The sequence below is a fragment of the Carya illinoinensis genome, chromosome 4 (genome assembly GCF_018687715.1).
Source record: "Carya illinoinensis cultivar Pawnee chromosome 4, C.illinoinensisPawnee_v1, whole genome shotgun sequence".
Taxonomy (NCBI): Eukaryota; Viridiplantae; Streptophyta; class Magnoliopsida; order Fagales; family Juglandaceae; genus Carya; species Carya illinoinensis.
The window spans coordinates 42,889,396-42,910,623 of NC_056755.1; the positions used below are offsets into that span (position 1 = coordinate 42,889,396).

The 21,228-nt window shown below is 36.7% G+C and overlaps 3 protein-coding genes across 3 annotated transcripts; 2 read left to right on the forward strand and 1 right to left on the reverse strand.

Annotated features, from left to right (window-relative positions):
- Positions 1-877: 877 nt before the first annotated feature.
- LOC122306608 (CDT1-like protein b) lies at positions 878-5,060 on the reverse strand. The gene is made up of 7 exons (XM_043119037.1): positions 4,688-5,060; positions 4,473-4,592; positions 3,865-4,099; positions 2,376-3,275; positions 1,598-1,799; positions 1,433-1,520; positions 878-1,235 (listed from the first exon to the last, which is right to left on the reverse strand). The coding sequence occupies exons 1-7, from the start codon at positions 5,005-5,007 to the stop codon at positions 1,145-1,147; spliced, it is 1,956 nt and encodes a 651-aa protein (XP_042974971.1). The 5' UTR covers positions 5,008-5,060; the 3' UTR covers positions 878-1,144.
- Positions 5,061-9,371: 4,311 nt separating this feature from the next.
- On the forward strand, positions 9,372-16,976 carry LOC122308534 (autophagy-related protein 9-like). The gene is made up of 11 exons (XM_043121910.1): positions 9,372-9,712; positions 10,029-10,151; positions 10,969-11,615; positions 11,750-12,070; positions 12,299-12,521; positions 13,555-13,734; positions 13,837-14,043; positions 14,925-15,002; positions 15,091-15,161; positions 15,294-15,404; positions 15,873-16,976. The coding sequence occupies exons 3-11, from the start codon at positions 11,044-11,046 to the stop codon at positions 16,708-16,710; spliced, it is 2,601 nt and encodes an 866-aa protein (XP_042977844.1). The 5' UTR covers positions 9,372-9,712; positions 10,029-10,151; positions 10,969-11,043; the 3' UTR covers positions 16,711-16,976.
- A 419-nt stretch (positions 16,977-17,395) lies between these two features.
- LOC122308535 (protein KINESIN LIGHT CHAIN-RELATED 1) lies at positions 17,396-20,883 on the forward strand. Its single transcript, XM_043121911.1, has 2 exons — positions 17,396-19,197; positions 20,413-20,883. Exons 1-2 carry the CDS (start codon positions 17,528-17,530, stop codon positions 20,651-20,653), a joined length of 1,911 nt encoding a protein of 636 aa, XP_042977845.1. The 5' UTR covers positions 17,396-17,527; the 3' UTR covers positions 20,654-20,883.
- The last annotated feature ends 345 nt before the right edge of the window (positions 20,884-21,228 follow it).

Here is a 21,228-nt window from a genome sequence, read left to right on the forward strand (position 1 = left end):
CCTCAGCCTTCCAATCTTTCTGTGCCCTATGTATTACTATTAATAGCTTTGGTATCTTTTTTATTGAATGAAGGATTACATCTGGGAGAAAATTCCCATGTCACTTTGGGTTCATCTTCAAAGCTTTAAGAGTCCAGTTACATTAGTCATGTAGTGACGTGTCCTTAAGAGTGTCTGGTTCTGCAAAATGACCACACTAACCTGGTACAAACTGGCTAGTTTTGTTTTGTTTTTTTTTTTCTTTTCCGTTTTTTGGTCAATCGGTAAGCCTTGGCAAATACAAACAAGACCATGTGAAACGGCTCATGGGATTTCGTAAATGAAGTTTGGATCGAGGAGTCGATTTGGGATGGAATGTATGAGAATGTTTTCGTTTACATTGTTGGAAGTGGCCCATTTAGATGAAACTTTGATTTAATTCATGGTACTTCAGAATTCAGTCACACCAAGTAGTGACTGCACAACATGAAATCGGGTTACATGGAGGGATAGAAGGGGAACCTGGAAAATATATATATAGAGACTTGCAGCAGACAAACAGGGGACGATTACTTCAAGATCAGGGATAATGTAAATGTCCATTTCTGTAGATATGTTCAGATGCATTGCCAGCCAAATGGAAGCAACAAAGCTGATTGATTCGGACATCTGTGGAACAAACCGCATCCAATCTATGATATGCCGCCGCTCGAAGTAAATGCTTTAATCGCATCGGCTGTACTCCGATATAATGTTTCTAACATGTTTACAAGTCTTGAACAGGTTTTATGAATTAATTATCTGGCTCACTCTGGTCCTAATAAGAAAATCACAAAGATGAGGACATAACCCATCAAGACTTGATGCAGCCGGTTCTTGATCGCATACTGAATGCTACTTGCATAAGAGTTTTTACTATTTATATTCAATTAATCCAAAACGTCAGTTTACAAAAAGCAAGCTAAAAAAAAAATCAAAAAGCAAGCTTTTGAATGTTAATAATATTTCTATCCAAGGAATATACTTGACAAAAGCCTTCATCTTAGCCAGTGGCCTTCTAAAATCAACTCCTCTATAAGCATCAGTCAACATGGAATAATTAGACCGAATTGTTTAAAAATAGCCGCTCGTAAGGAAAATTTCAGACCATCACCCAACATGTTTCCTACAGTAATTCCCTAGACACTGTGGTGTCCTCTTGCTTTGTTTCTTCAAGCCGCACCCTTACTGATTCAGGACTGGATTTCTTATTTATACTGCAAAACAAGATAATGACATCAATCGATTTGAAAATTTCTCATCTCTGTAAGTATAAATTGTGATTTGAATCAATAAATAGTTCTCCTAAGAGTGATTTTATTAAGTAATCGGTGTCTTAATTGGATACTCATTTCTTCTCACTCACAATAGCGATGGGTTGCACAAAAGTACATTATATTTTAGCTAGGCTTACCAGAAGAGCAAATCCCCATATGCCAATTTTTCTGAAATCCATTCAGGAACTAGTTCTAGCAAGAGACTCAGCTGCTCTTCAACTTCTCCTGCCAACAAAAGTCAAGAGGATCACCAAAAGCTTCCAGATAAAGGATAATTAAATCCGGATAGTACTGAGGCTTACTTCTGTCAACAATATTGCAATGGCTTGCAATTATCTTGTGTATAAGCTCCTGTTTCGTAATAACAGACTGCTTAATGGATAGAAATAAGAAGTGAATCGTGTTAAAGACTTTAGGGAGGCTAGCAATAATTTTTTGCCTCCTTTTTGCTCGGGAAATTGCTGGGTTTTGTTCTTCTATAGCCTTCATCTCCTTCTCTCTTATCTGCAAAAGAATAAGACATGGCTACATCTCAATACTAATCATAAGATCAAAATAACCGCAGGTTCATTGCTGACAAGATTTTAAGATATGAAGAAACATTGTGCAGGAGTCAATTTCCACAAAGGATGCCCGCTGCTAGGCCTCATTTCTTCACATCTTGTTTACTTCCTTTCTTTTTTAATAATGTTGCCTGCTATTACTATGAAATGAAGTAAGCAAAATGAAATTTATTGATATGTTGCTTATAAACTTCATTCAATCAATCAAAATGGTCCTTCAAAATTTTTCAAATCTGTAGGGTTCAACAGTTAACAAAGTTCTATCGCCCAGGGACATCTCAGATGGTCAACAACTAATTATCCGAGTGTCTGCAATTTAAGGGACAGTTGCCAGTCTGATACTTGGGAGTTCCTTTCCTATCAGGGAAAAATTTTACTTCACTAAATATAAGTAGGTTAATAGCATTAAAGTAATACTTAAAAAACCATTGACCATATAAAATATTAGATAAAAGTTCTAATCATGTTTCGTAAGGGTGAAAATGAAAGGATGAAAGGAATTTAGGATGGGGCTTACTGATTGCAGGAGATTCTCAGGAAGAACATAACTAATATCAGTATCAGTTGAAACAACTCCATTGTCATCTATTTCGACTTCAACATTTTCATTTTTTTCAGGAGTGTCAAATTTCAATGACCTGGAACGGGGTGGACGCCTAAGTAACTTGTGTGGTGTGCTATTACAATCATCCTCTGGGCTCATATAGCATCTCTTTGGTGGATGCAACGTGGGTGTCACATTCATCAGCCTATCTGGAGTGTAGGTATATTTTGCAGGAGTTACATTTACGTCAGCAATTTCTGTGGGACAACTATTTTTATTATTGATGGCCTCTGAAACTTTGCTTGGGGTTGCAGGTGGGCAGGAAGGAGGTAAACAAGCAGGAGAAGCACAAAATGCTATGTTGTTTCCATTGCTGGCTGGTTCATTGGACAATTTTGCTTGTGGAGCAGGAGCAGAAGCAGCAGCAGCTTCCTCATTGGAAGAACTTCTGTTAAGAGGGGGTGACTCTGGAACTGGATCAGCTGAAGGTTGGAGGGAAGTCTTTAAAAAGTTCTGAGAAGAGGTATCTGTTTCATTGCATGTGACTTTCTGTGAAAAGTTCTTACGGAAAGATTGAGGGAGATGTGATGCTACTACTGGTTGCTGTTTTGTAAGTGCTTCAATTGAGGTCCCAACAGGTAATGCCAAGTTGAGAGCTTCTGTAACGTTTGAATTCAGATCTGGCTCTGTTCCTTCTGAATTTTCATCATCCCAAATGCTGGTTTCTGGTACTGCAGACTGCTGAGCTGTTAGTGCAGCAATAGATATCCTAACAGGAAATGTTGAGGTACGTATTTTTCTCATGTTTGAATAGATGTCTGGCTTTGTACGATTAAATGGTTCTGGCAATGTTTCCTCTGGAATTTCATCTACCTGAAAGCAGAGAAAAGTCTTATAGATTATATGGTATTTAACAAGAGCAATGTAATGTAAAACACTATTTAAACATACAATAAATACTTCACATAGAAGGTATGACTAATTTCATCCCAGATACATATAGATACATTAGCTAGGTCATTATTATTAAAGGTTAAAACACAACAATGAGATTCCTAACAAGTGACGTCATCTTGCTTTGAGTCCCATTCTCATTAGTTTGCCATGGTAGCAGGTAGAACCTTTAACTCAATTTCACAAAAAAGGCCTTCTAACTCATTTATAGATAGAACCACAGCTAAAAATAGAAGCAAAAGCATCTGACTGCAATAAATTTTTTCCTTATGAAAAAGGTAATATATACCTACAGTTTTGGTATATTACTCAAATAAACTGCACCCCTCACACCATATCATCATTGTGTTTGCATTTGGTTAGGAGCATATGACAGAGTAACTTCAACAATGTTATGTTTGCATGTACTAAAAGAAGCAAATGATTAAAAAGTATTATAGTACAAGATGTGATTAAAAATACATTATAGCTTGCAATCAAGCAAAAATCCAATATAGATCATGTATACCTCAGGATTGGATTTTGAAAAATCCGCAAGCCGTTCTCTGAACACCTTTCTCAAATAAATATTCCTGCTTTCAGATGTTAACGTCCCATCGTCTTCTATTGCCTCAATATTGATAGAAACATGAAGATCTGGCTTCATACAACTCGTCCGCTCATCGATCACAAGTACCCTCTTTATTTCAATTGCATTACGTAAAATAAACTTCATCTGAGCCAAGTGACCATATGAAAACCTCCTAATACATTTTAAAAAGAGCTTCATTAACATAGAAGAGCAAAGAGAAATCAATGTAAGGCTCCGTCTGGCTGCTATTGGAATCCTGCGCTTGGTTTAAATCTCGGAAGAAAAAATGTTCAATTACTTAAGAAATTAGGTTCCTTTATATTTTTACACTTCTCATCTTTTGCCCCTTCTTTCTCAGATCCAAAACGAGTTTGCATAAATAAAATTACTAGAAAATACCAATCAAAGCCGATACACAAAAGTCTAGTTATTTACTAAACCCAATTCCCATTTTTCTCATAAACCAAACAAAGGAAAGACCGGACAAAAATCCCGGAAACCTAAGCTACAAATATTATCAAGAACATAAAAAGCATTCTAAATACCTATCGGTTAAACACTCGATTCTTGGACAAATATTCGTAAAAGTTGGTGCCGAACCCTTCAACCGCAATAAGCGAATCGAACCATCCAAGCTATCAAGAAACTCGGCAAGAATCTCATACCTAGCCATTAAACCCCAAACAAAAGAAAAAAGGATAATTAGACAAATTAAACTACTCAACACTCGATCAAATCAATTAGTATTCAAATCTCTTACTTTTCCGGTAGCTTGATGGGTCCACCGACAGATTTCTCCGATTCACGGATTGGGCTTTCGGCAAGCCAGGATTTTATCTGCCTTCTGGCGGACTTTTGAGGGGCCATCGATTGGTCGGGACGATCCGAGTCTCTGAGGCTCACGGCGACCTTTCGGACTTCATTTATCGAGAGCGTAACGCCGCGGTTGCGCGATCGGTGGGGGAGCTGCGTGGACTTCTCTGGGGTTTTGGAGCTCAACTGGTTAGGGCTTGGGGACTTTGCCTGGAGGCGGGGCTTCTTGGAGTCGAAGGGACTTGACATGCTGTCTAAAGGGTTCATTTGGCATCACAGAGGGAGAGGGTGATGGATTTTGGAGTCGGTATTTGCAGGGTACGAAGCAATGATCAGTATATTAGGCTTTTTTGGCGGGAAATGTGCCGCTGCTAACCTAGTTGCTTGACACGTGGCTTCCCGCCAAAAAGATCCGTTGGTTCGCGCAATGTTCTACGGCTTTGTTTGGGAAGTAGGATAGGGTGAACTAGTTTTGGTACTTGTGCGAGGTTACCATCGTACTAGGATTCCAATGTGCTTAGCACGAAAATAATAAAATGTTTAATATTTTTTTTTGAATAAAATTAGTAATTAGTGCCTCGATTTATGTATTTTAGGAAAAAAAAAGGTTTTTTCTTTTATTTAAGAAACCTAATTAAATTGCGACTTATGAAATTGATATGTACCCCATGATCTTCCTTCTTTAATTGGGAGATCTAAATGGGTGACTTTTCATCATAGAATTATAGTTAGTTCTTATCACTAAAAAAAATTAAGTTCCTATCTTTGGCAGAGAAAAAAATTACAATTAAAACTGTCTTACAAGCTATACCAACATATTATATAAGTGTCTTTTTATTGGCAAAAACATTATGTAAAAGGTTAAACTCTTTAATCTTAAATTTCTGGTGACAATGAATCCAAAATTCATTGGAAGAATTGAAATTATTTATGTTTGGGGAAGCATAATAGTGATTTGGGATTCAGAGATTTGGATTTTGGAGTGTTTTAACAAAGCTCTATTGGCAAAACAAGCTTGGAGAATCTTGCAATCACCTGAATCAATATCAAATAAGATTTGCAGAGCTGGATTGGAATTGGTGTTATTGGTAGGGACAGAGCTGGATCTATTTTAGCTTCAATAATGAAACCACTTGGTTTCAATGTGGAGCCTACAATGGTTGAGGCTCAAGGTCTTTTATAAGCAACTCACTTTTGCAAGGACCTTGGCCTGCAACAAGTTGTTTTTAAAGGAGATTCAATTACTGTTGTTTATGTTATTTCACAAAGGGAGTTATTTGCTACAAATTTCTATTGTCTCACTAATGAAGTCAAGCTGTTGTTTTCTGTTTTTGAGTGGAAGATTAGACATGTCAAACGTGAAGCAAATAGGGTGGCACATATTCTAGCTAAAGAGGCTGCTTCTCTTAACACAGAATTACTAGATAGTTTCAACCCCAACTTGTATTTCTGCTCTTGTATTGGCTAAAAGCTTAAATTGTTATTGATGCTATGAATGAATATGTTTTCACTTTTAAAAAGAAAACAAAATCAAATTACAAAACAAAGAGTTAAATAAAAAAAAATAGAAGAGATGAAGCGTGTATATAAGTTCTTTACAAACTTTGAACCTTCTTTCTGTTAAAAAAAAAAAGAAAGATTCTTTGACTGAAATATTTCAAATTATGGTACTCATATTGCGTCTTAAAAAAACTGTAAATTTTTTAATTATCCAAATAAGGCTTTCATTATTCCAATAGGCACGACGAGATAAAAGAATCTCATTAATTATTATCACCTTTTGGTCAACACGACAAGAAAAATAATTTTTGACTTAATAAATTATCATTATTAACTTTTACTATTTCAATCGATCACCAACATAAATAATCTCATCAATTATCATTATAGTTGAACGATATTATCATTCTAGAGATACTTGCAATCAATTAAGAATAATGTTGACATTCAGCCATTACAAGATCAGAAATACAAGGAATAACAAGGTCAACATCAATCTTCTTTGCATCTAATATTATTGCTTCCCTTGCTAGCCCATATGTAACTCGGTTTACATCCCTCTTGACATGTCTTAGCATCTAGTCAATTCAATGCATTAACTGTTTGATGTTTGTAATTCGAGGATTGTAGCTGTCCACTTCTCCATTATATTGAAATATAGCAATCACAACATGAGAAGAGTCACCCTCAAACATGCAGTTAAGTAGTCCTAATTCTTTGCACAACTCGACAGCTTCAAATAAGCCCATTGCTTTAGCCATAGCAGCATTTGAACAATAATTCATAGGTTTCGTCAGACTTATAAATACAATCCCTTCCTAGTCTAAAAGCACAATGCCAATTCCAATCTTATTTGCTTGTTTCTATATAGCAATATCCCAATTGATCTTTATATATCCATTTGGGGGAAACTCCCATTTAACTTAAGCATTTGGAACTAAAAGCTTCTGTTGAGAAATGGCCTCCATAGCTTGCTGATATGAGTTACATTCATTGATGGCATGTTGAAATAGGACATTCCTCTAACCATACTCTTTCTTCCCCTATACTTAGAACTAGTTTTGCAAGTGTATGAGCCATTGACTTAGCTTTTCTGTAAACAAAATCAATAATCCAATATTCCCTTTCAAGCAGCAATCTCCTAGCATCTTTAATCACAACACCATATTTAGTGCATATTTCTTCCTTGCTTGTAACTGCTTTGGCTATAATATGAGCATCTCCCTTTAGGCATATTTGTGTCATTTCTAGCTTAATATAAAAAGTCATTGCTCTTCTTAATGCTACAGCTTCTGCAACTATTGGTTTTGAACAAGCATTGACAATATTCCATAATGAAGCTAATACTTCACCTTATGCATTTCTTATAATAACACCAATACCTGTCTTTTTTTCTTTTGAATTCACAGTAGCATCCCAATTGGCCTTCACATGCCTGCCCTTAGGTTTCTTCAATCTCGCTTTATGTCTCACTGTAACTTTCTGCTGTAAATCAACTTGCATTTTGTCTTAAGCTGATTGGTACTTCATTAGTCTTTGTTTTGTAGAACTAAACAACTGCTTTAGATTCTCAAAATTGTTTTAAAAAATTAGAGTTTCTCCTTTGTCATAATCTCCTCATCACACATACCACCAATTCAATTTCAGTCTTTCAGTGATTTGTTGCCACATATTCATAAATTCCATTCCAACTATTGATAGTTTCTGAATTGACTTATTAGCCTCAATTCAGACATCTGTTACAGTATGGTATTTATAAATCAAATCTTATACACACCAACTTTATAATAAATCAAATTTTACCATTTTAAATGATGTGGATGATGTACTATACATACTAGCTTGATAATAGAATAATTTTTTAATTTTTTTTTCTAAACTATTTTTGCTTAGATAGTTTTTTTCAAAACTCATTTTTGTCTTTGTATTTTTCAATTCGATGGTGAGATTCATGTCAGTGGAATTTGCCGTCATGGGCCGCTGGACATATTTCTAATTCTACAAAACCCACACCAGGAGGTTTAGGCCTAGCTATACGGCCCAACTGCCTTTAGAATCTTCCAAATTTATTATTTCATTTCATTTTATCTAAGATTAAATATTAAAAATAATTGCTATTATTTATTAAAAATTTTATTTATTATTCTCTACACTACATATTAATATGTAATTTATCATTTTTATCATTCTATTTAAATATATATATTTTACACACATTAATACGTGTGTTTAAATAAAAAGGTAAAAATGACAAATCATATGTTGGTATATGGTGTAGGAGATGATAAATTGAATTTATCTGATTTGTAAAATAGGCTATGAGTTTAGTTTATATAGATTTACTTGTAATTATCTATATTTTGAATAAATTAATTTTATCACAATTAGTTAACGATATGTATATCACTATTATCAACAAAAAAATAATAAAATATCAGCACTATATAAAAATCATTAATAAAATAATAATAAAATAATTCCCTCAACTAAAATATGGGAATAGAAGGGAAGAGAAGGAGAATTCTTCCCCTTGAAGATAAAGGAAAACTTTCACCATTTTTAAGAGGAGACTTCAACCACGTGGTAGCCACATCATCTTTCTTCATTTTTTTTTTTTAAATTGTATAAAAATGAATAAGTATGGTTTAGCTAAAATTCCTAATTTAAATTCTGAAAAGAATTTATTGAAATGATAAAAATGAAAATTTATGACAAAAAAGCACTAAAATCATTAGTTTTTATTAATTTTTGGATCAGACCTCGTTTGGATAGTGACATAAAATGAGATAATTTGTAAATAATAATGAAATAATTTATAAATAGTAATAAAATAATTTAAATTAATATATTTGATAAGGTATTGAAAAATGAGAAATAAATATTGAATAAAAAAATTATAAAATTAAATATTATTACAATATAAATTTTAATATAATTTTTATAATAAAATTTAAAAAATTGAATTATTTTTTTATTTTATTTAAAAGTTTAAAAAAATTATAATGATTATATGAAAAATTAAAAAATATTTATATTTATAATATTTAAACAAATATTTGAATATTAAGATTCCATTAGATTAGATAAGAATAAATAAATAAATATTTACCTTAACAACTGTTCCTTGTTATATCTTACTGGCAGAGAGGAGGGAGAGACCCAAAGCTCGACTCTTGAGGCTGCGTACAAACATTTCAAGAAATTTCCTCTTTTCGTTCACGCAACCAAACACCTCTCTCTCTCTCTCTCTCACCCTCTTTTCTTTCTCTTTGGGTTTCTCATCTGCTTCAATCAATACCTTGTTATTTCCGCTTCTGAAGTTTACCTCAAACCCTCTCTTGTCATGCTCTAAAATTCGTTGATTCTGGTGGTTTGTCCCCAAAGTCTTTGCTGGATACCAATTAAATTTATTTAATTTGGTTCATTCCTCGTTCTTTTCGTTTCGTTACTCCTATTCTTTCGTGGGTTGCAGGTAATTTTGTCTTCTACTGCAAATTCAGTCATATTTATTCTATGCGTTCGTTTGTTTATGCAATTTCATGTTGGGCTTTCGTTATTTTTTGATGGAATCACTTTTGCTGTTATAATCTACCGTTGATGATATAGTAGTGCCTCTCTATTTCTTTCTCTCTCTGGCTCGTAAATTTCTCTGTATTTTCAGATAGAGTAGATAGACCAGCACTTCTCTGGAGTACTTGACTACATGCATTTCTTTTCCTCTCCTCTTGATAAATAAACTTACCCTTAATTTACAACAGCATATTCATATTGTTACATTTGCCGGACAGGTTCAATTTGTTATTGCGGCACGCAATAGGATTTGGTTGAGTTTAGCGTATTCAATTTTTGTCAAAGATTATTACAAATTCTGGATACGATCGGAGACAAAAATTACTACAAATAATGGAAAGGTACGCACTGAATGTCTTTGGTTTCGGCATTACATTTTCCAAGTCATAGTATTTACATTGGTGGTTAGTTATGGCTCATGCTGCAGGGCATCTTCTCATGCTTTTTTCATATAATTTTAGTTATGAGTTAGGTATCCAAGGCTTGCAATACATCGATTCCCTATGGGTTGAGAATGGAGGTCCGATGAAGCCTGGTGCCGCCCACTAATTGTCTATTCTAACTCTCTTAAGGCTGAGAGGACATATTCAAGTATTTTTGCCCAAATTGCTAGTTTATGCCTTATGGCAGTATTCAAAGATGGTTTTGGCTTGCGTCCTGTCCTTAATCCAATGACACGCTCGTAAATAAAGTTAGCTACATGTCTTTCATTAAGTTAGGCTCATTTATTAATCATGATTGCCCGGAGGTAAATCTCAGATAAAAAAAAAATTCTACGTTATAATAGTTATATTTAGCAAACTACAATTTCAGTACCGAGATAGTAGCGTATACTTTTTTTTTTTGTGCTTGCTATGTAACATTTCAACCTGTTCAATGTTTATTTTATTTTATTTATTTTATTTATTTATTTATTTTAACTTGAATCGAAATGTTGCAGTGAGTTAGGTGGATGAGCATCATCTGTCTGCAGTTATGATATTTTTAGATTTTCTTTACTTATCAAATGAAAAAAAAGTTGTGATATTGTCGTGCAGTTTTTTGGTGGATCTGTTCTTTTTTGCGGTCACCTTTTTTCTTAGTTTTTGCTGACAGATATTAAAATGATATTTCATGAATGACAACAGAAGGGGATAACATTTTGTTATTTTTCTACAGAATCTTTCCTTAATGCTTGCCACTGATTTATGGAATGGACTGGCTGTATTTTCCTACTGCCAGTCTTTGTGAATCATGTTCGGTGGGACAAAGGGTTCAAATCCCATTGGTGTGCTCAAATCACATGTTGAATCATCTTTGACTACAGGCTTGCTTAAGGATGTGCCTCCTGAGATTGAATTGTCTGACTACGGAAGGGTACCACCAAGCCCTGGTAGTGAGAGCCCTTCAGGATTTCTTAATGGTGATACTTTGAATGTAAAACCAATTGCTGATTTGGACCTGTTCTTTGAAAGGCTTTATGGCTACTATTGTGAGAAAGGGCTTTGGTGCATCATTATAAAGTGGATAGTTGAGCTTCTAAGCCTGGGGTTCACCATTTGTTTCTCGGGATTTTTCTTATTATATGTGGACTGGAATGGTCTTCGTAATGCAAAATGTGGGATGGATGCAGTTGAATCTGGAATTAAGCCTTGTGATCTTGCCAAGGAAGCGCTTCATCAGCACCCGTTAACCCCTTTAACACTTAGCAAAGCTACCATTGTTGGATATTTAGGGATATTTTCCATTTATTGGATCTTTTGTTTTTTAAGGTTTTTTGCTCAATTAAAGGACACTCTGGGGATTCGTCACTTTTATTACAATAGGTAAGCCTGGAATAATTTTAACCCTACAAACTTAATCTTGTTGAAGGCAACACTTTCTCTTTTACTGTAAAGTTCTTGTGTGAGTGAAATATCGTCATTAAATAACACTGGGCAAGTTTATTATCTTCCTGCAGTCTCCATGTTACGGACAATGAAATTCAAACAATGCCATGGGCAACAATTCTTGAAAAGGTTGTTCAGCTGCAAAGTTCACAACAACTCTGTATAATTAAGGATCTTTCTGCTCATGATATTGTGATGCGATTGATGCGCAAGGAAAACTACTTGATTGGAATGCTCAACAAGGGGGTGCTTGCTTTCCCCATCTCTCAATGGGTCCCTGGTGCTGGGCCAACGGTCAAATTTGTCTCGAATGGAACACAACATCGTCTGATACTGACAAAGACCTTAGAGTGGACCTTAAATTGGTGCATACTACAGAGCATGTTTGACCGGTACAGTAAATTTTTCATGAGTAACTGGCTATATTTAGTGTCTGGAACATATACACCATGATACATTCATGTTACACTACCGTATAATGGAAAAAAGAAAATTCCCCCTTTTTTGGAAGTAGTTATGAGTTTACTTTTTCGTTTGTTAATTATTTGAAAAATAATGATGACCTGTCTGGTTTCCATGGTTGTTGATGATTTTCTAATGTGATCATACAATTCATACAGAAACTTCTGTGTTAGAAGGGACTTTATATCTAATCCTACAACATTAAAGAAAAGGCTTATGGTAGTCGGGCTTGCGATGCTTCTTCTTTCTCCATTTCTTGTCATCTTCATGCTGGTCTATCTCTTCCTGAGGCATGCTGAACAGTTCTATAATCACCCAAGCACGGCATCATCTCAAAGGTGGTCAACTTTGTCAAAGTGGATTTTTAGGGAATACAATGAGGTAATTACTATTTTACTGCGATTTTACTGTACTCAACCAGTATTTTTCCTGGATGCATAATATATGTAGCTTCTGTATCTGCCGCATACTCAAAATTTGGGTATGATTCTTAGCCAGTGATTGGAATCATCCCTGTCTTTTCAAGGTAAATTGTAATTTTTACCCTTTATCATTCGAATCACCAATTTATTCCCCCACATTGTAGCATTGTTTTCTTTAAAACCTGAATCATTATTAGAGTTTCATTTTTTTTTTTCATTTTACAGTTTAATTGAGGGAATCTAACCAAATCTTCTCTGAAACAACTTGGTGTTGCTACTTTACTTATAAAAAAAAAACCAACTTGGTGTTGCTACTAGTGGCTATATTACAGCGCCTACAAATGAACTTCTTAAGAATAGCATACATGTTCAAGATGTTCTAGTTCCTATTACTTTGGGTAAGCTAGTTCAACACAGGTGTGTATCCCGTGAACAACAGTAAAAAAAATCTCAATTAATAAAGAAAAAGATAAAACAGAGGGCACGATGGGAGTTAATTGGAACATTACAACAGTGTGGAAGATGGACCCTATATGCCTACTATGGTGCATTTGGAGGAAAGGAACAACCGTAACTTCGAAGACAAGGAAAGCTCATTGGATGAACTTAGAAGTTTCTTCTTCAAAACTTTATTTCTATGGGCAAGCACGATAGACTTCAATGAACTAAACTTTAATGATTTTCTTGTATCTATTTCTAGCTCGTGATTAGGAATTTTTATCTTGTATACATCTCATGTACTTATGCTACACCTATTCACTCATTCATATTAATAAAATTTCTTTCTATTAAAAAACAAGAAGCTGGGGTGCACAGTTTAAGGGAGATATGCAGGCTTACAAGGTAGATTCAGGATAATTGCTGTGTTACTGCTCTTTGCTAATAATACATTAAGCCCCTTTGGTCCCACCCACATATAATCTTAGAATGTGTAATCTTCTTTGATTATGGATTATCTTTAACTTTACTTTTCTTTTTCTTTTTTGTAACAGGTGGATCATTTGTTTAAGCATCGGATCAATAGCAGTGTAGAGCATGCTTCTAATTATCTCAAGCAGTTTCCTTCTCCTATTATTTCTATTATTGCAAAGTTCATCTCCTTTGTATCTGGTGGCTTTGCTGCTATCCTAATCATCATTGCATTTCTGGAGGAGTCATTGCTAGAGGGCCATGTAATTGAATTCTCACGTCATATTTTAGTGCATATCAGACCTTATTTGATATTGGTGACAATTATAGATGTTAATTTTGTTTCCCTTCGTTTAATCCATCAGATATTTGGTCGCAATTTGTTTTGGTATGCTGCTGTTTTCGGAACTATTACCGCGATTAGCCGGGCTGCTGTTACGGATGAGCTTCTAGTTCTTGATCCTGAGGGAGCAATGTCTATGGTTGTCCAACACACACATTACATGCCAAAGAGATGGCGTGGCAAAGAAAATACTGAGATGGTCCGTGCTGAGTTTGAAACCCTATTTCAGGTAATAAACTGTATTTAATGCTTTGAATGAAGTAGATCTGGGATGAATGGTTAAGCAAGAAAATTCTACAAACTTCTTGTTGCTTTTAATTACAAAAGGGTGCATTAGCTGAACTGCCAAAATTGCATTGAATAAGCTGTGTTGAAATCCTGATAGACATAAAGCAGAGTGCTGGGTGATATTGTTTGCTTACATGGACTTGGATTTGGTGCCTGGCCAGATACCACATTTTGGATATGGTAGCCATACCCTTAACCGGTATGTTGTGTTGACAAGGTTACAACAGGGCTAGTGTAAGGATTGCCGAGTCGTTGGTTGGATGTTTGCCTGAATTTTTGATTTCATGTATTATGTAACACCCCAGGCCTACATTGGGAATATGAATTCACCTAAAATGGGTAGGTTATAAAGGTAGTCATGGGTGCTAAGTCCCCACATTGGCTACTTACTAGGTGAAACTGAGCTTTGTAAGTGTTTAGTGAAACTTCGAATTGATTAGTCTTTTTGGGGTTGTAGGGCAGATGTGGCTAGTGTTTTCTTTTGGTCTTTACATATGGTATCAAAGCCACCGAGTAAGGCTATCCACTTGATATTGGAGCACTGTATGACATGGCTCTAACGTGAACATCAGGAATTCTAGAGGGGGAATATTGTAGCACTCTTAGTCCCATATTGGGAATGTGGAAAATCCACACATGCCACCATCTTATGAGGGATGCATCTTGCAGTTTTTGGTTTTTTTTTTTCTTCTTGGGCATTATAATTCCTGGGTGGATTAAAAAGAAGAAGAAGATAGCCTTCTTTTTTATGGTTTTAACTAATTTTGTGCTCATGAGGTTCTCTCTCCCCCCCCTCCCCTCCCCCCCTTTTCTCTGATGCAGTACACTGGAATGATGCTACTTGAGGAGATGGCATCAATTTTCCTCACTCCATATTTACTTATATTTGTTGTCCCAAAGGTTGGCTGTATTTATGACTCATTATGTTATTTTCTACTGCATCATAAATGCTTGTTTTGAACTGACAGTACCATATCTTTTTTTACAGCGTGTGGATGACATTTTGCAGTTCATTGCAGATTTCACAGTGAATGTTGAAGGTGTTGGTCACGTCTGCAGGTTAGTCTTCTTTGGTTTGATCTTCTGGGTCCCTCAAGTTAAAGACTTAACATCAGTAGTTTTTTATTTTAATATTTTGTTGTTGACGTTGATAAGAATCATTTTACTTCTACACTTTTGATCTTTCTGCAGTTTCGGCATCTTTGACTTCCAAAGACATGGCAATAGCAATTATGGTTCACCATATAATGCACTTCGATCTGAGAGGAGTTCCCAGGGGAAAATGGAGAAATCATTTTTGAGGTATGATTATACATCAATTATTTCAGCTTTTTTTCTTCCCTTCTCGAGAACAAAGCCTTTATCTTCTCCTATGCCAAGGATTTGGAGGAACAAAGAATTGTTTCCACCAGCCATTCCAAAAAAGTGAACTGTAGTACAAATCTCAACTGGCCACGGTGTCCAACCATGGACCAAAATCCACCAAGTCAGACCGTATCAAAGCTGCCAATTAAGGTGGCTCCCCTTGGTTCAAACTTCAACCAAGGAACATAGGGATGGCTTGAAACCAATTTTTTGCATCCATATCTTGTTTTATTGTTTGTATTTTCTCTTCATGCATTGTGTTTACTGCAATTTGATGATTGCCAGAACCTTCCTCGTGCACCTTTTTTATATTTCATCTTTTTAGTAAATAAATGCATGCTTGGGGGAAAAAAAAGGTTATTCTGTTCTGTTTCTCAATTTTTAATCTTCCTATTCTGGTTGCAGCTTTCAAAGTAGCTACCCTTCATGGGAAGCGAATGCCCTAGGAAAGCAGTTTGTATCAAATCTTAGGACTTTCAGGGAGCAAAATCTGCAAGGGCAGGGAACCAGACAGACATATTCCCCTAGAATGTGGCGAGAGAGCCCCATATTCAGGGGCCGTGGAGACAGACGTGCCTTTTTTTCAAGGGAGCTTACACACAATAGTCCTGGAACCGGCTACCAGTTGGGTTCCCTGTGGCTAATTGATCCAGATCACAGGACTCATCCGTATCTTCTTGATTGGTACTATACTTCACAACCAAACCACACGGGTGACCAATCAAGAGACAGTGTACAAGAACCCTTTGAAGTGACGGAGCAACATCCTGGAGATTATTGGATGCCATCCAACTTGACACGAAATAATGAACCAAGGTATGAAGAATACCAGGGTGACCATTATGAGGATCGAACTCAGTCCCATATGGGGGCTTCAACATCAGCTCCTTTCTTCCGGGATAGTGTACTACGGCATCATGCTTCTATTAATTTGGCAAACCCAACCAGTACCCGGAGCCAATGGTGGACTAGAAGTGGCCCAGATGATGTGCAACCACAGACGAGTTTCCTTGAGCCTCCGGCTTTCAATAACCGGATTTCAGGGAACCATTATGACAATTTTTCAGATAGAAGCTCTGAGGAGCAGGAGCAACACCTGGACTGGAGAAATAATCGCAAATTATCCCAAACCACTTGCATGGAGGACTTGGAGATGGGGGACTTCAATCTTCATTTCGATGATATATATAGCGGACCTCCAGAAACTCCAAGAATAAATCAAGGCCCGACAAACTTCGGGTGATCAGATAATTGTGATGCATATGGATTTCCATTTCTTTGATTGCGATAGCTGTTCCGCGTGTAAAGGAAACTATGTATTCTTTGTTGTATATAAATTCGTCGTGGGTTTAGTTTCTGAATAAGCCTCAAGCTTGAACTGGAAGGTGACAGAGGTCCAAAGAGTCATCGTAGGCTATCGGAAAATGTAAAAGCTAGAAACAAATGTAATTCACTGATACTTTCAAATTCTCTTTATAATGGTTATATGGACTTAAAATTCTAGTTTAAGGACAGACATTAACAGGCCACTTGCTTTGAAAATCAGAAGAATTTGTGGCAAAAACATTGCAATCTTTCTTTTCTGTCCAAGTGAATGTGATCTCTTTAAGAGTTCCCGTAGACTTTGAGGACTACTTGGCTTGTCGCTTTCAGAAAATTTATGGTGTTGCGTGCTTTCTTCTTCAAGGATCTCATTTGGAGGAATGAGTTTGGGGTTAAAGATGATCGAATGAATTTCCTTGCACGGACAGAACTTCTTTTAAGACTGAATTTTTCCTTATTCAGAAGCGTGACAAATAAAATAATATTTTTAAAAAAAGCTATAAAAGCTTAAAAAGAAAGATATAAAGAGATTCTTTAATAAAATTGATATTCTATCATTTTCTCTCAAATAAAATAAAATAAAATAAATTTCCTAACGACGTGTTCGTAGACACCTCGAATACCGAAGAATCTTTTACCTCTCCGTCTAACGAAAACAGAAGTTAGGGGTTTGCAAAGGTTTAACAAAAACCCAAACTCCCAGAGGCCAGAATTCCAAAACCTCTCCAAGTTCCACCATGAGAAAACCCCCCATCTCGATCTTCTCACAGCTCTGTCGTCACAGACCGAAATCATTTGCCACCCTTCTATCCAGAAATTATTTTTGTGACCCTTCTTCTTCTCCTGCCCCGCTTGTCTCCCCCACCCATCTCAAGCCCTGCGCCAAAACTCATGGGTTATTGTTCAAGCCCAACCAATTTCGAACCAATCCTTTTCGAAATATGGATACCCTTGTCGGGAACCCGAGCCAACTGTCCTCGAGGCAGAAAAAATTGAAGGAAAAATCTGAGCTTGAAGAGGCTTTTGAGTCTGCGAAGACCGCCGAGGAAATGCTCAAGGCTTTCAAGGACATGGAATCAGCTTTTGATGAGAGAGATCTTGGATTGGCTTCCTTGAAACTTGGCCTCAAACTCGACCAAGAAGGTGAGGACCCTGAAAAGGTTCTATCTTTTGCAATTAGAGCTTTGGAAACTTTCGATAGAGATGATAAACCTTCTTCTTTGCTTCTTGCAATGACTTTGCAATTAATGGGTTCTGTTAATTATAATTTGAAAAGGTTTGCTGATAGTTTGGGGTACCTTAATAGGGCCAATCGTATATTGGGTAGGTTAGAGAATGAGGGTTTAAGCGGTGAGGATTTTAGACCAGTGCTTCACGCAGTGCAACTTGAGTTGGCAAATGTGAAGACGGCAATGGGGAGGAGAGAGGAGGCTCTTGGGCATCTTAGGAAGTGTTTGGAGATTAAGGAGGTGACTTTGGAGAAAGATTGTAGGGAATTAGGTAAAGCTAACCGAGATTTGGCCGAAGCATATGTTGCAGTTTTAGACTTTAAGGAGGCGTTGCCATATTGTACGAAGGCGTTGGAGATACATAAGAAGCATTTGGGTCAGAATTCGGTGGAGGTTGCATATGATAGGAGGCTTCTTGGGGTTATTTATACTGGTTTAGAGGAGCATGAGAAGGCCCTGGAGCAGAATGAGCTGTCACGAAAGGTTTTGAAGAATTGGGGTCATGATTCTGATTTGCTCCGTGCAGAGATTGATGCTGCTAATATGCAGATTGCGCTGGGGAAATATGAAACCGCTATTAATACTTTGAAGGGTGTTGTCCAGCTCACAGATAAGGATAGCGAGTCTAGGGCACTAGTGTTTATATCAATGGCAAAAGCATTATGTAATCAGGAAAAGTTTTCAGACTCAAAAAGAAGCTTGGAGATTGCTTTGGGAATTCTTGACAAGAAAGAAACAGCCACTCCAGTGGAAGTTTCTGAAGCATACTCGGAGATAGCGATGCAATATGAAACTATGAATGAGTTTGAAACTGCAATTTCTTTATTAAAGAGATCGTTGGCTTTGCTTGAGAAGCTCCCACAAGAACAGCACTCTGAAGGAAGTGTTTCTGCAAGAATAGGGTGGTTGCTTTTGTTGACAGGTAAGGTGGCGCAGGCTATTCCATTTTTGGAGGGTGCTGCGGAAAGGCTGAAAGAGAGCTTTGGTCAGAAGCATTTTGGTGTTGGGTATATCTACAATAATTTGGGGGCAGCATATCTGGAGCTAGATAGACCTCAGGCAGCTGCTCAGATGTTTGCAGTTGCAAAGGACATCATGGATGTATCTCTTGGTCCTCATCATGCTGATTCCATTGAGGCATGTCAGAACCTCTCAAGAGCGTATGGCTCCATGGGAAGGTATGAACGGTTTCCCTGCTTTTGGGTCTGATTTCCTGACTTGGGTTTTAACTAATTTACCTAGCTTGACATGAGCGTTTTCAATCTTTTTTCTCAATGGCCTTGTGCTTCTCAACTTGATGTGGGACTATTTAGTAATACTTTTTTCCTTCGCCATATTGGAGACACGATTCTGAGTAAAAGTAATCAAATGTATGTCTTATTTGGAAATGTAAAATAACGTCTATGACTGATGGTCTTAGTTGAAGTTAAAGCGAAAAAGATAAATTATATCTCCATCTCAGATTCCAGGGAACTTTTTTTTTTGCCGGGTAACGTCTCCAAAGTAGGGCCTTTCAGACCCACCATTGCAGAGTAAATCTGAGTCCTGTGCACTGCACCCTCGAAAGTTTCCTTATACGGAACTGGTTGAACCGCTGGTTTTTCATTAGGGGGTGTGGCTCCAAAGGATTGTTTGCACCTATGAGGTGTTGACCTTGGATCTTGAAGGGAGTGATACCCCAAGACCAAGGCCTTCACCACTTGGGCCAACCCCTTGGAGACTTTGTCAAGATTCTTGAGTTTAGTGTCTCCTCAAATTGTCTTCTTTTATGACTTCTTTTCCCTGTAGGATTGATTTCCTAGCTCAAAAGAAAGGTGTTCTTCTATTTCTTCCGCAAAAATTATCCTTATAATATAATGTATTTGTTGAATGGTCACAAACTTCATTTTAAAGAGCACCTCATGTGAAGACACACATGATAAAAGGAAGAGCACGGCATTTTTGCATGAATATATTCCACACTGTGCAATTTAGTGACACAAAAAGGAAATGATTAGTTAAATTTGTGTTTTCAGTATAAGGATTTATTTAATCCCTTGGGGTTGACTCAAGTGGTAAAGGCCTTGGACTTGGGGACATGCTCCCCCTAGATTTAAGGTTCAGATTCCTTTAGGTGCAAACAATCTTTAGGGGCCATTGGACTGGAGGATTTTTTCCTTAAATTACACGAGGTGCACTTGCAGGAAACTCCTTACCGAGGGCTTGTGCACGTTCGGAATTAGTCGGGACATTGTTCTGGACACCTGGTGTCAATAAAAAAAAATAAAAATAAAAGGATTTATTTTTTCAGCCAAGTGTAAATTTTAAATACAGCAAGGGTTGCAGGAAGAGTGGGTCTTTGTCACTAACAATATTGAGTGATGTACATTAAAGTTATCTCTTGTTTTGTGCAGCTATGCTCTAGCAATAGAATTCCAGCAGCAAGTAAATGATGCATGGGAAAACCATGGCTCAAGTGCAGAAGATGAACTCCGAGAAGGCCGCCGACTTCTTGAACAGCTAAAGAAAAATGCCCATGGTGCATCATCAAAGGATCTTCCCATAAAGGCCTTGCCCTTGCCTTATACTGATGTCTCTTCCAGGAGCTCACAACCTGGTATTCCTGCCAGTCAAAAGCAATCCAGCACAAGTTAGACACCTTTTTTATAAACCAATCTACTTCATACTCTATCACATTGCCCACATGTCACTTTCTTGTACCAATTATCGTTGAAATGGTGAGGGTGGTTTCTTGCTCTTTTGAGGCATCGGAAGTTTGTGCGTAGCCTCAATTTTGATTTTTCAGGATGCCAAAATGTTAATTATTCTGTAACAATAAGGTTCTTTCTACTAAATTATGAATACATAGTATTTTTTTTTTTAAATGATATAGATATTATTCTCAATGAGAAATTATCATCTCTCAAATGGCAGCCCCGGGGTTGCACAAAAATGAATTCCAATTCATGCTGAAACCTGTATGTTATATTCTTAATGTGAAATTGTTACTTGTTGGTAGTGGGTAAACCCCCCATGACCCATGTTGTGTCCACATGGGTGTGAAGTTATTAAATTATGTGGGGGAAAAAGCCTACATCAAAAAGAGAAAAACTCTCATCTCTCTACAACTTCCAAGAGAAACTATCTAAATCTCTTGATCTTGTAGTGTGAAATTTTTTAGAAGACTCTAGAGTCTCTTAAGTAACGTGGAAGTGCAAATAACAAAGTGA

What these genes read in the sequence shown, in the direction of transcription:
- LOC122306608 (XM_043119037.1), bottom strand. Translation starts at nt 5,007, where the DNA reads ATGAACCCTTTAGACAGCATGTCAAGTCCCTTCGACTCCAAGAAGCCC. An exon ending in ATCGAGTGTTTAACCGATAG is followed by an intron (nt 4,100 to 4,472) that starts GTATTTAGAATG and finishes AAAATGTATTAG; the next exon opens with GAGGTTTTCATATGGTCACT. An exon ending in TATGGGGATTTGCTCTTCTG is followed by an intron (nt 1,236 to 1,432) that starts GTAAGCCTAGCT and finishes CTTGTTTTGCAG; the next exon opens with TATAAATAAGAAATCCAGTC.
- LOC122308534 (XM_043121910.1), top strand. Translation starts at nt 11,044, where the DNA reads ATGTTCGGTGGGACAAAGGGTTCAAATCCCATTGGTGTGCTCAAATCA. An exon ending in TTTTTAGGGAATACAATGAG is followed by an intron (nt 12,522 to 13,554) that starts GTAATTACTATT and finishes TTTTTGTAACAG; the next exon opens with GTGGATCATTTGTTTAAGCA. An exon ending in GGTGTTGGTCACGTCTGCAG is followed by an intron (nt 15,162 to 15,293) that starts GTTAGTCTTCTT and finishes ATCTTTCTGCAG; the next exon opens with TTTCGGCATCTTTGACTTCC.
- LOC122308535 (XM_043121911.1), top strand. Translation starts at nt 17,528, where the DNA reads ATGAGAAAACCCCCCATCTCGATCTTCTCACAGCTCTGTCGTCACAGA. An exon ending in GCGTATGGCTCCATGGGAAG is followed by an intron (nt 19,198 to 20,412) that starts GTATGAACGGTT and finishes TGTTTTGTGCAG; the next exon opens with CTATGCTCTAGCAATAGAAT.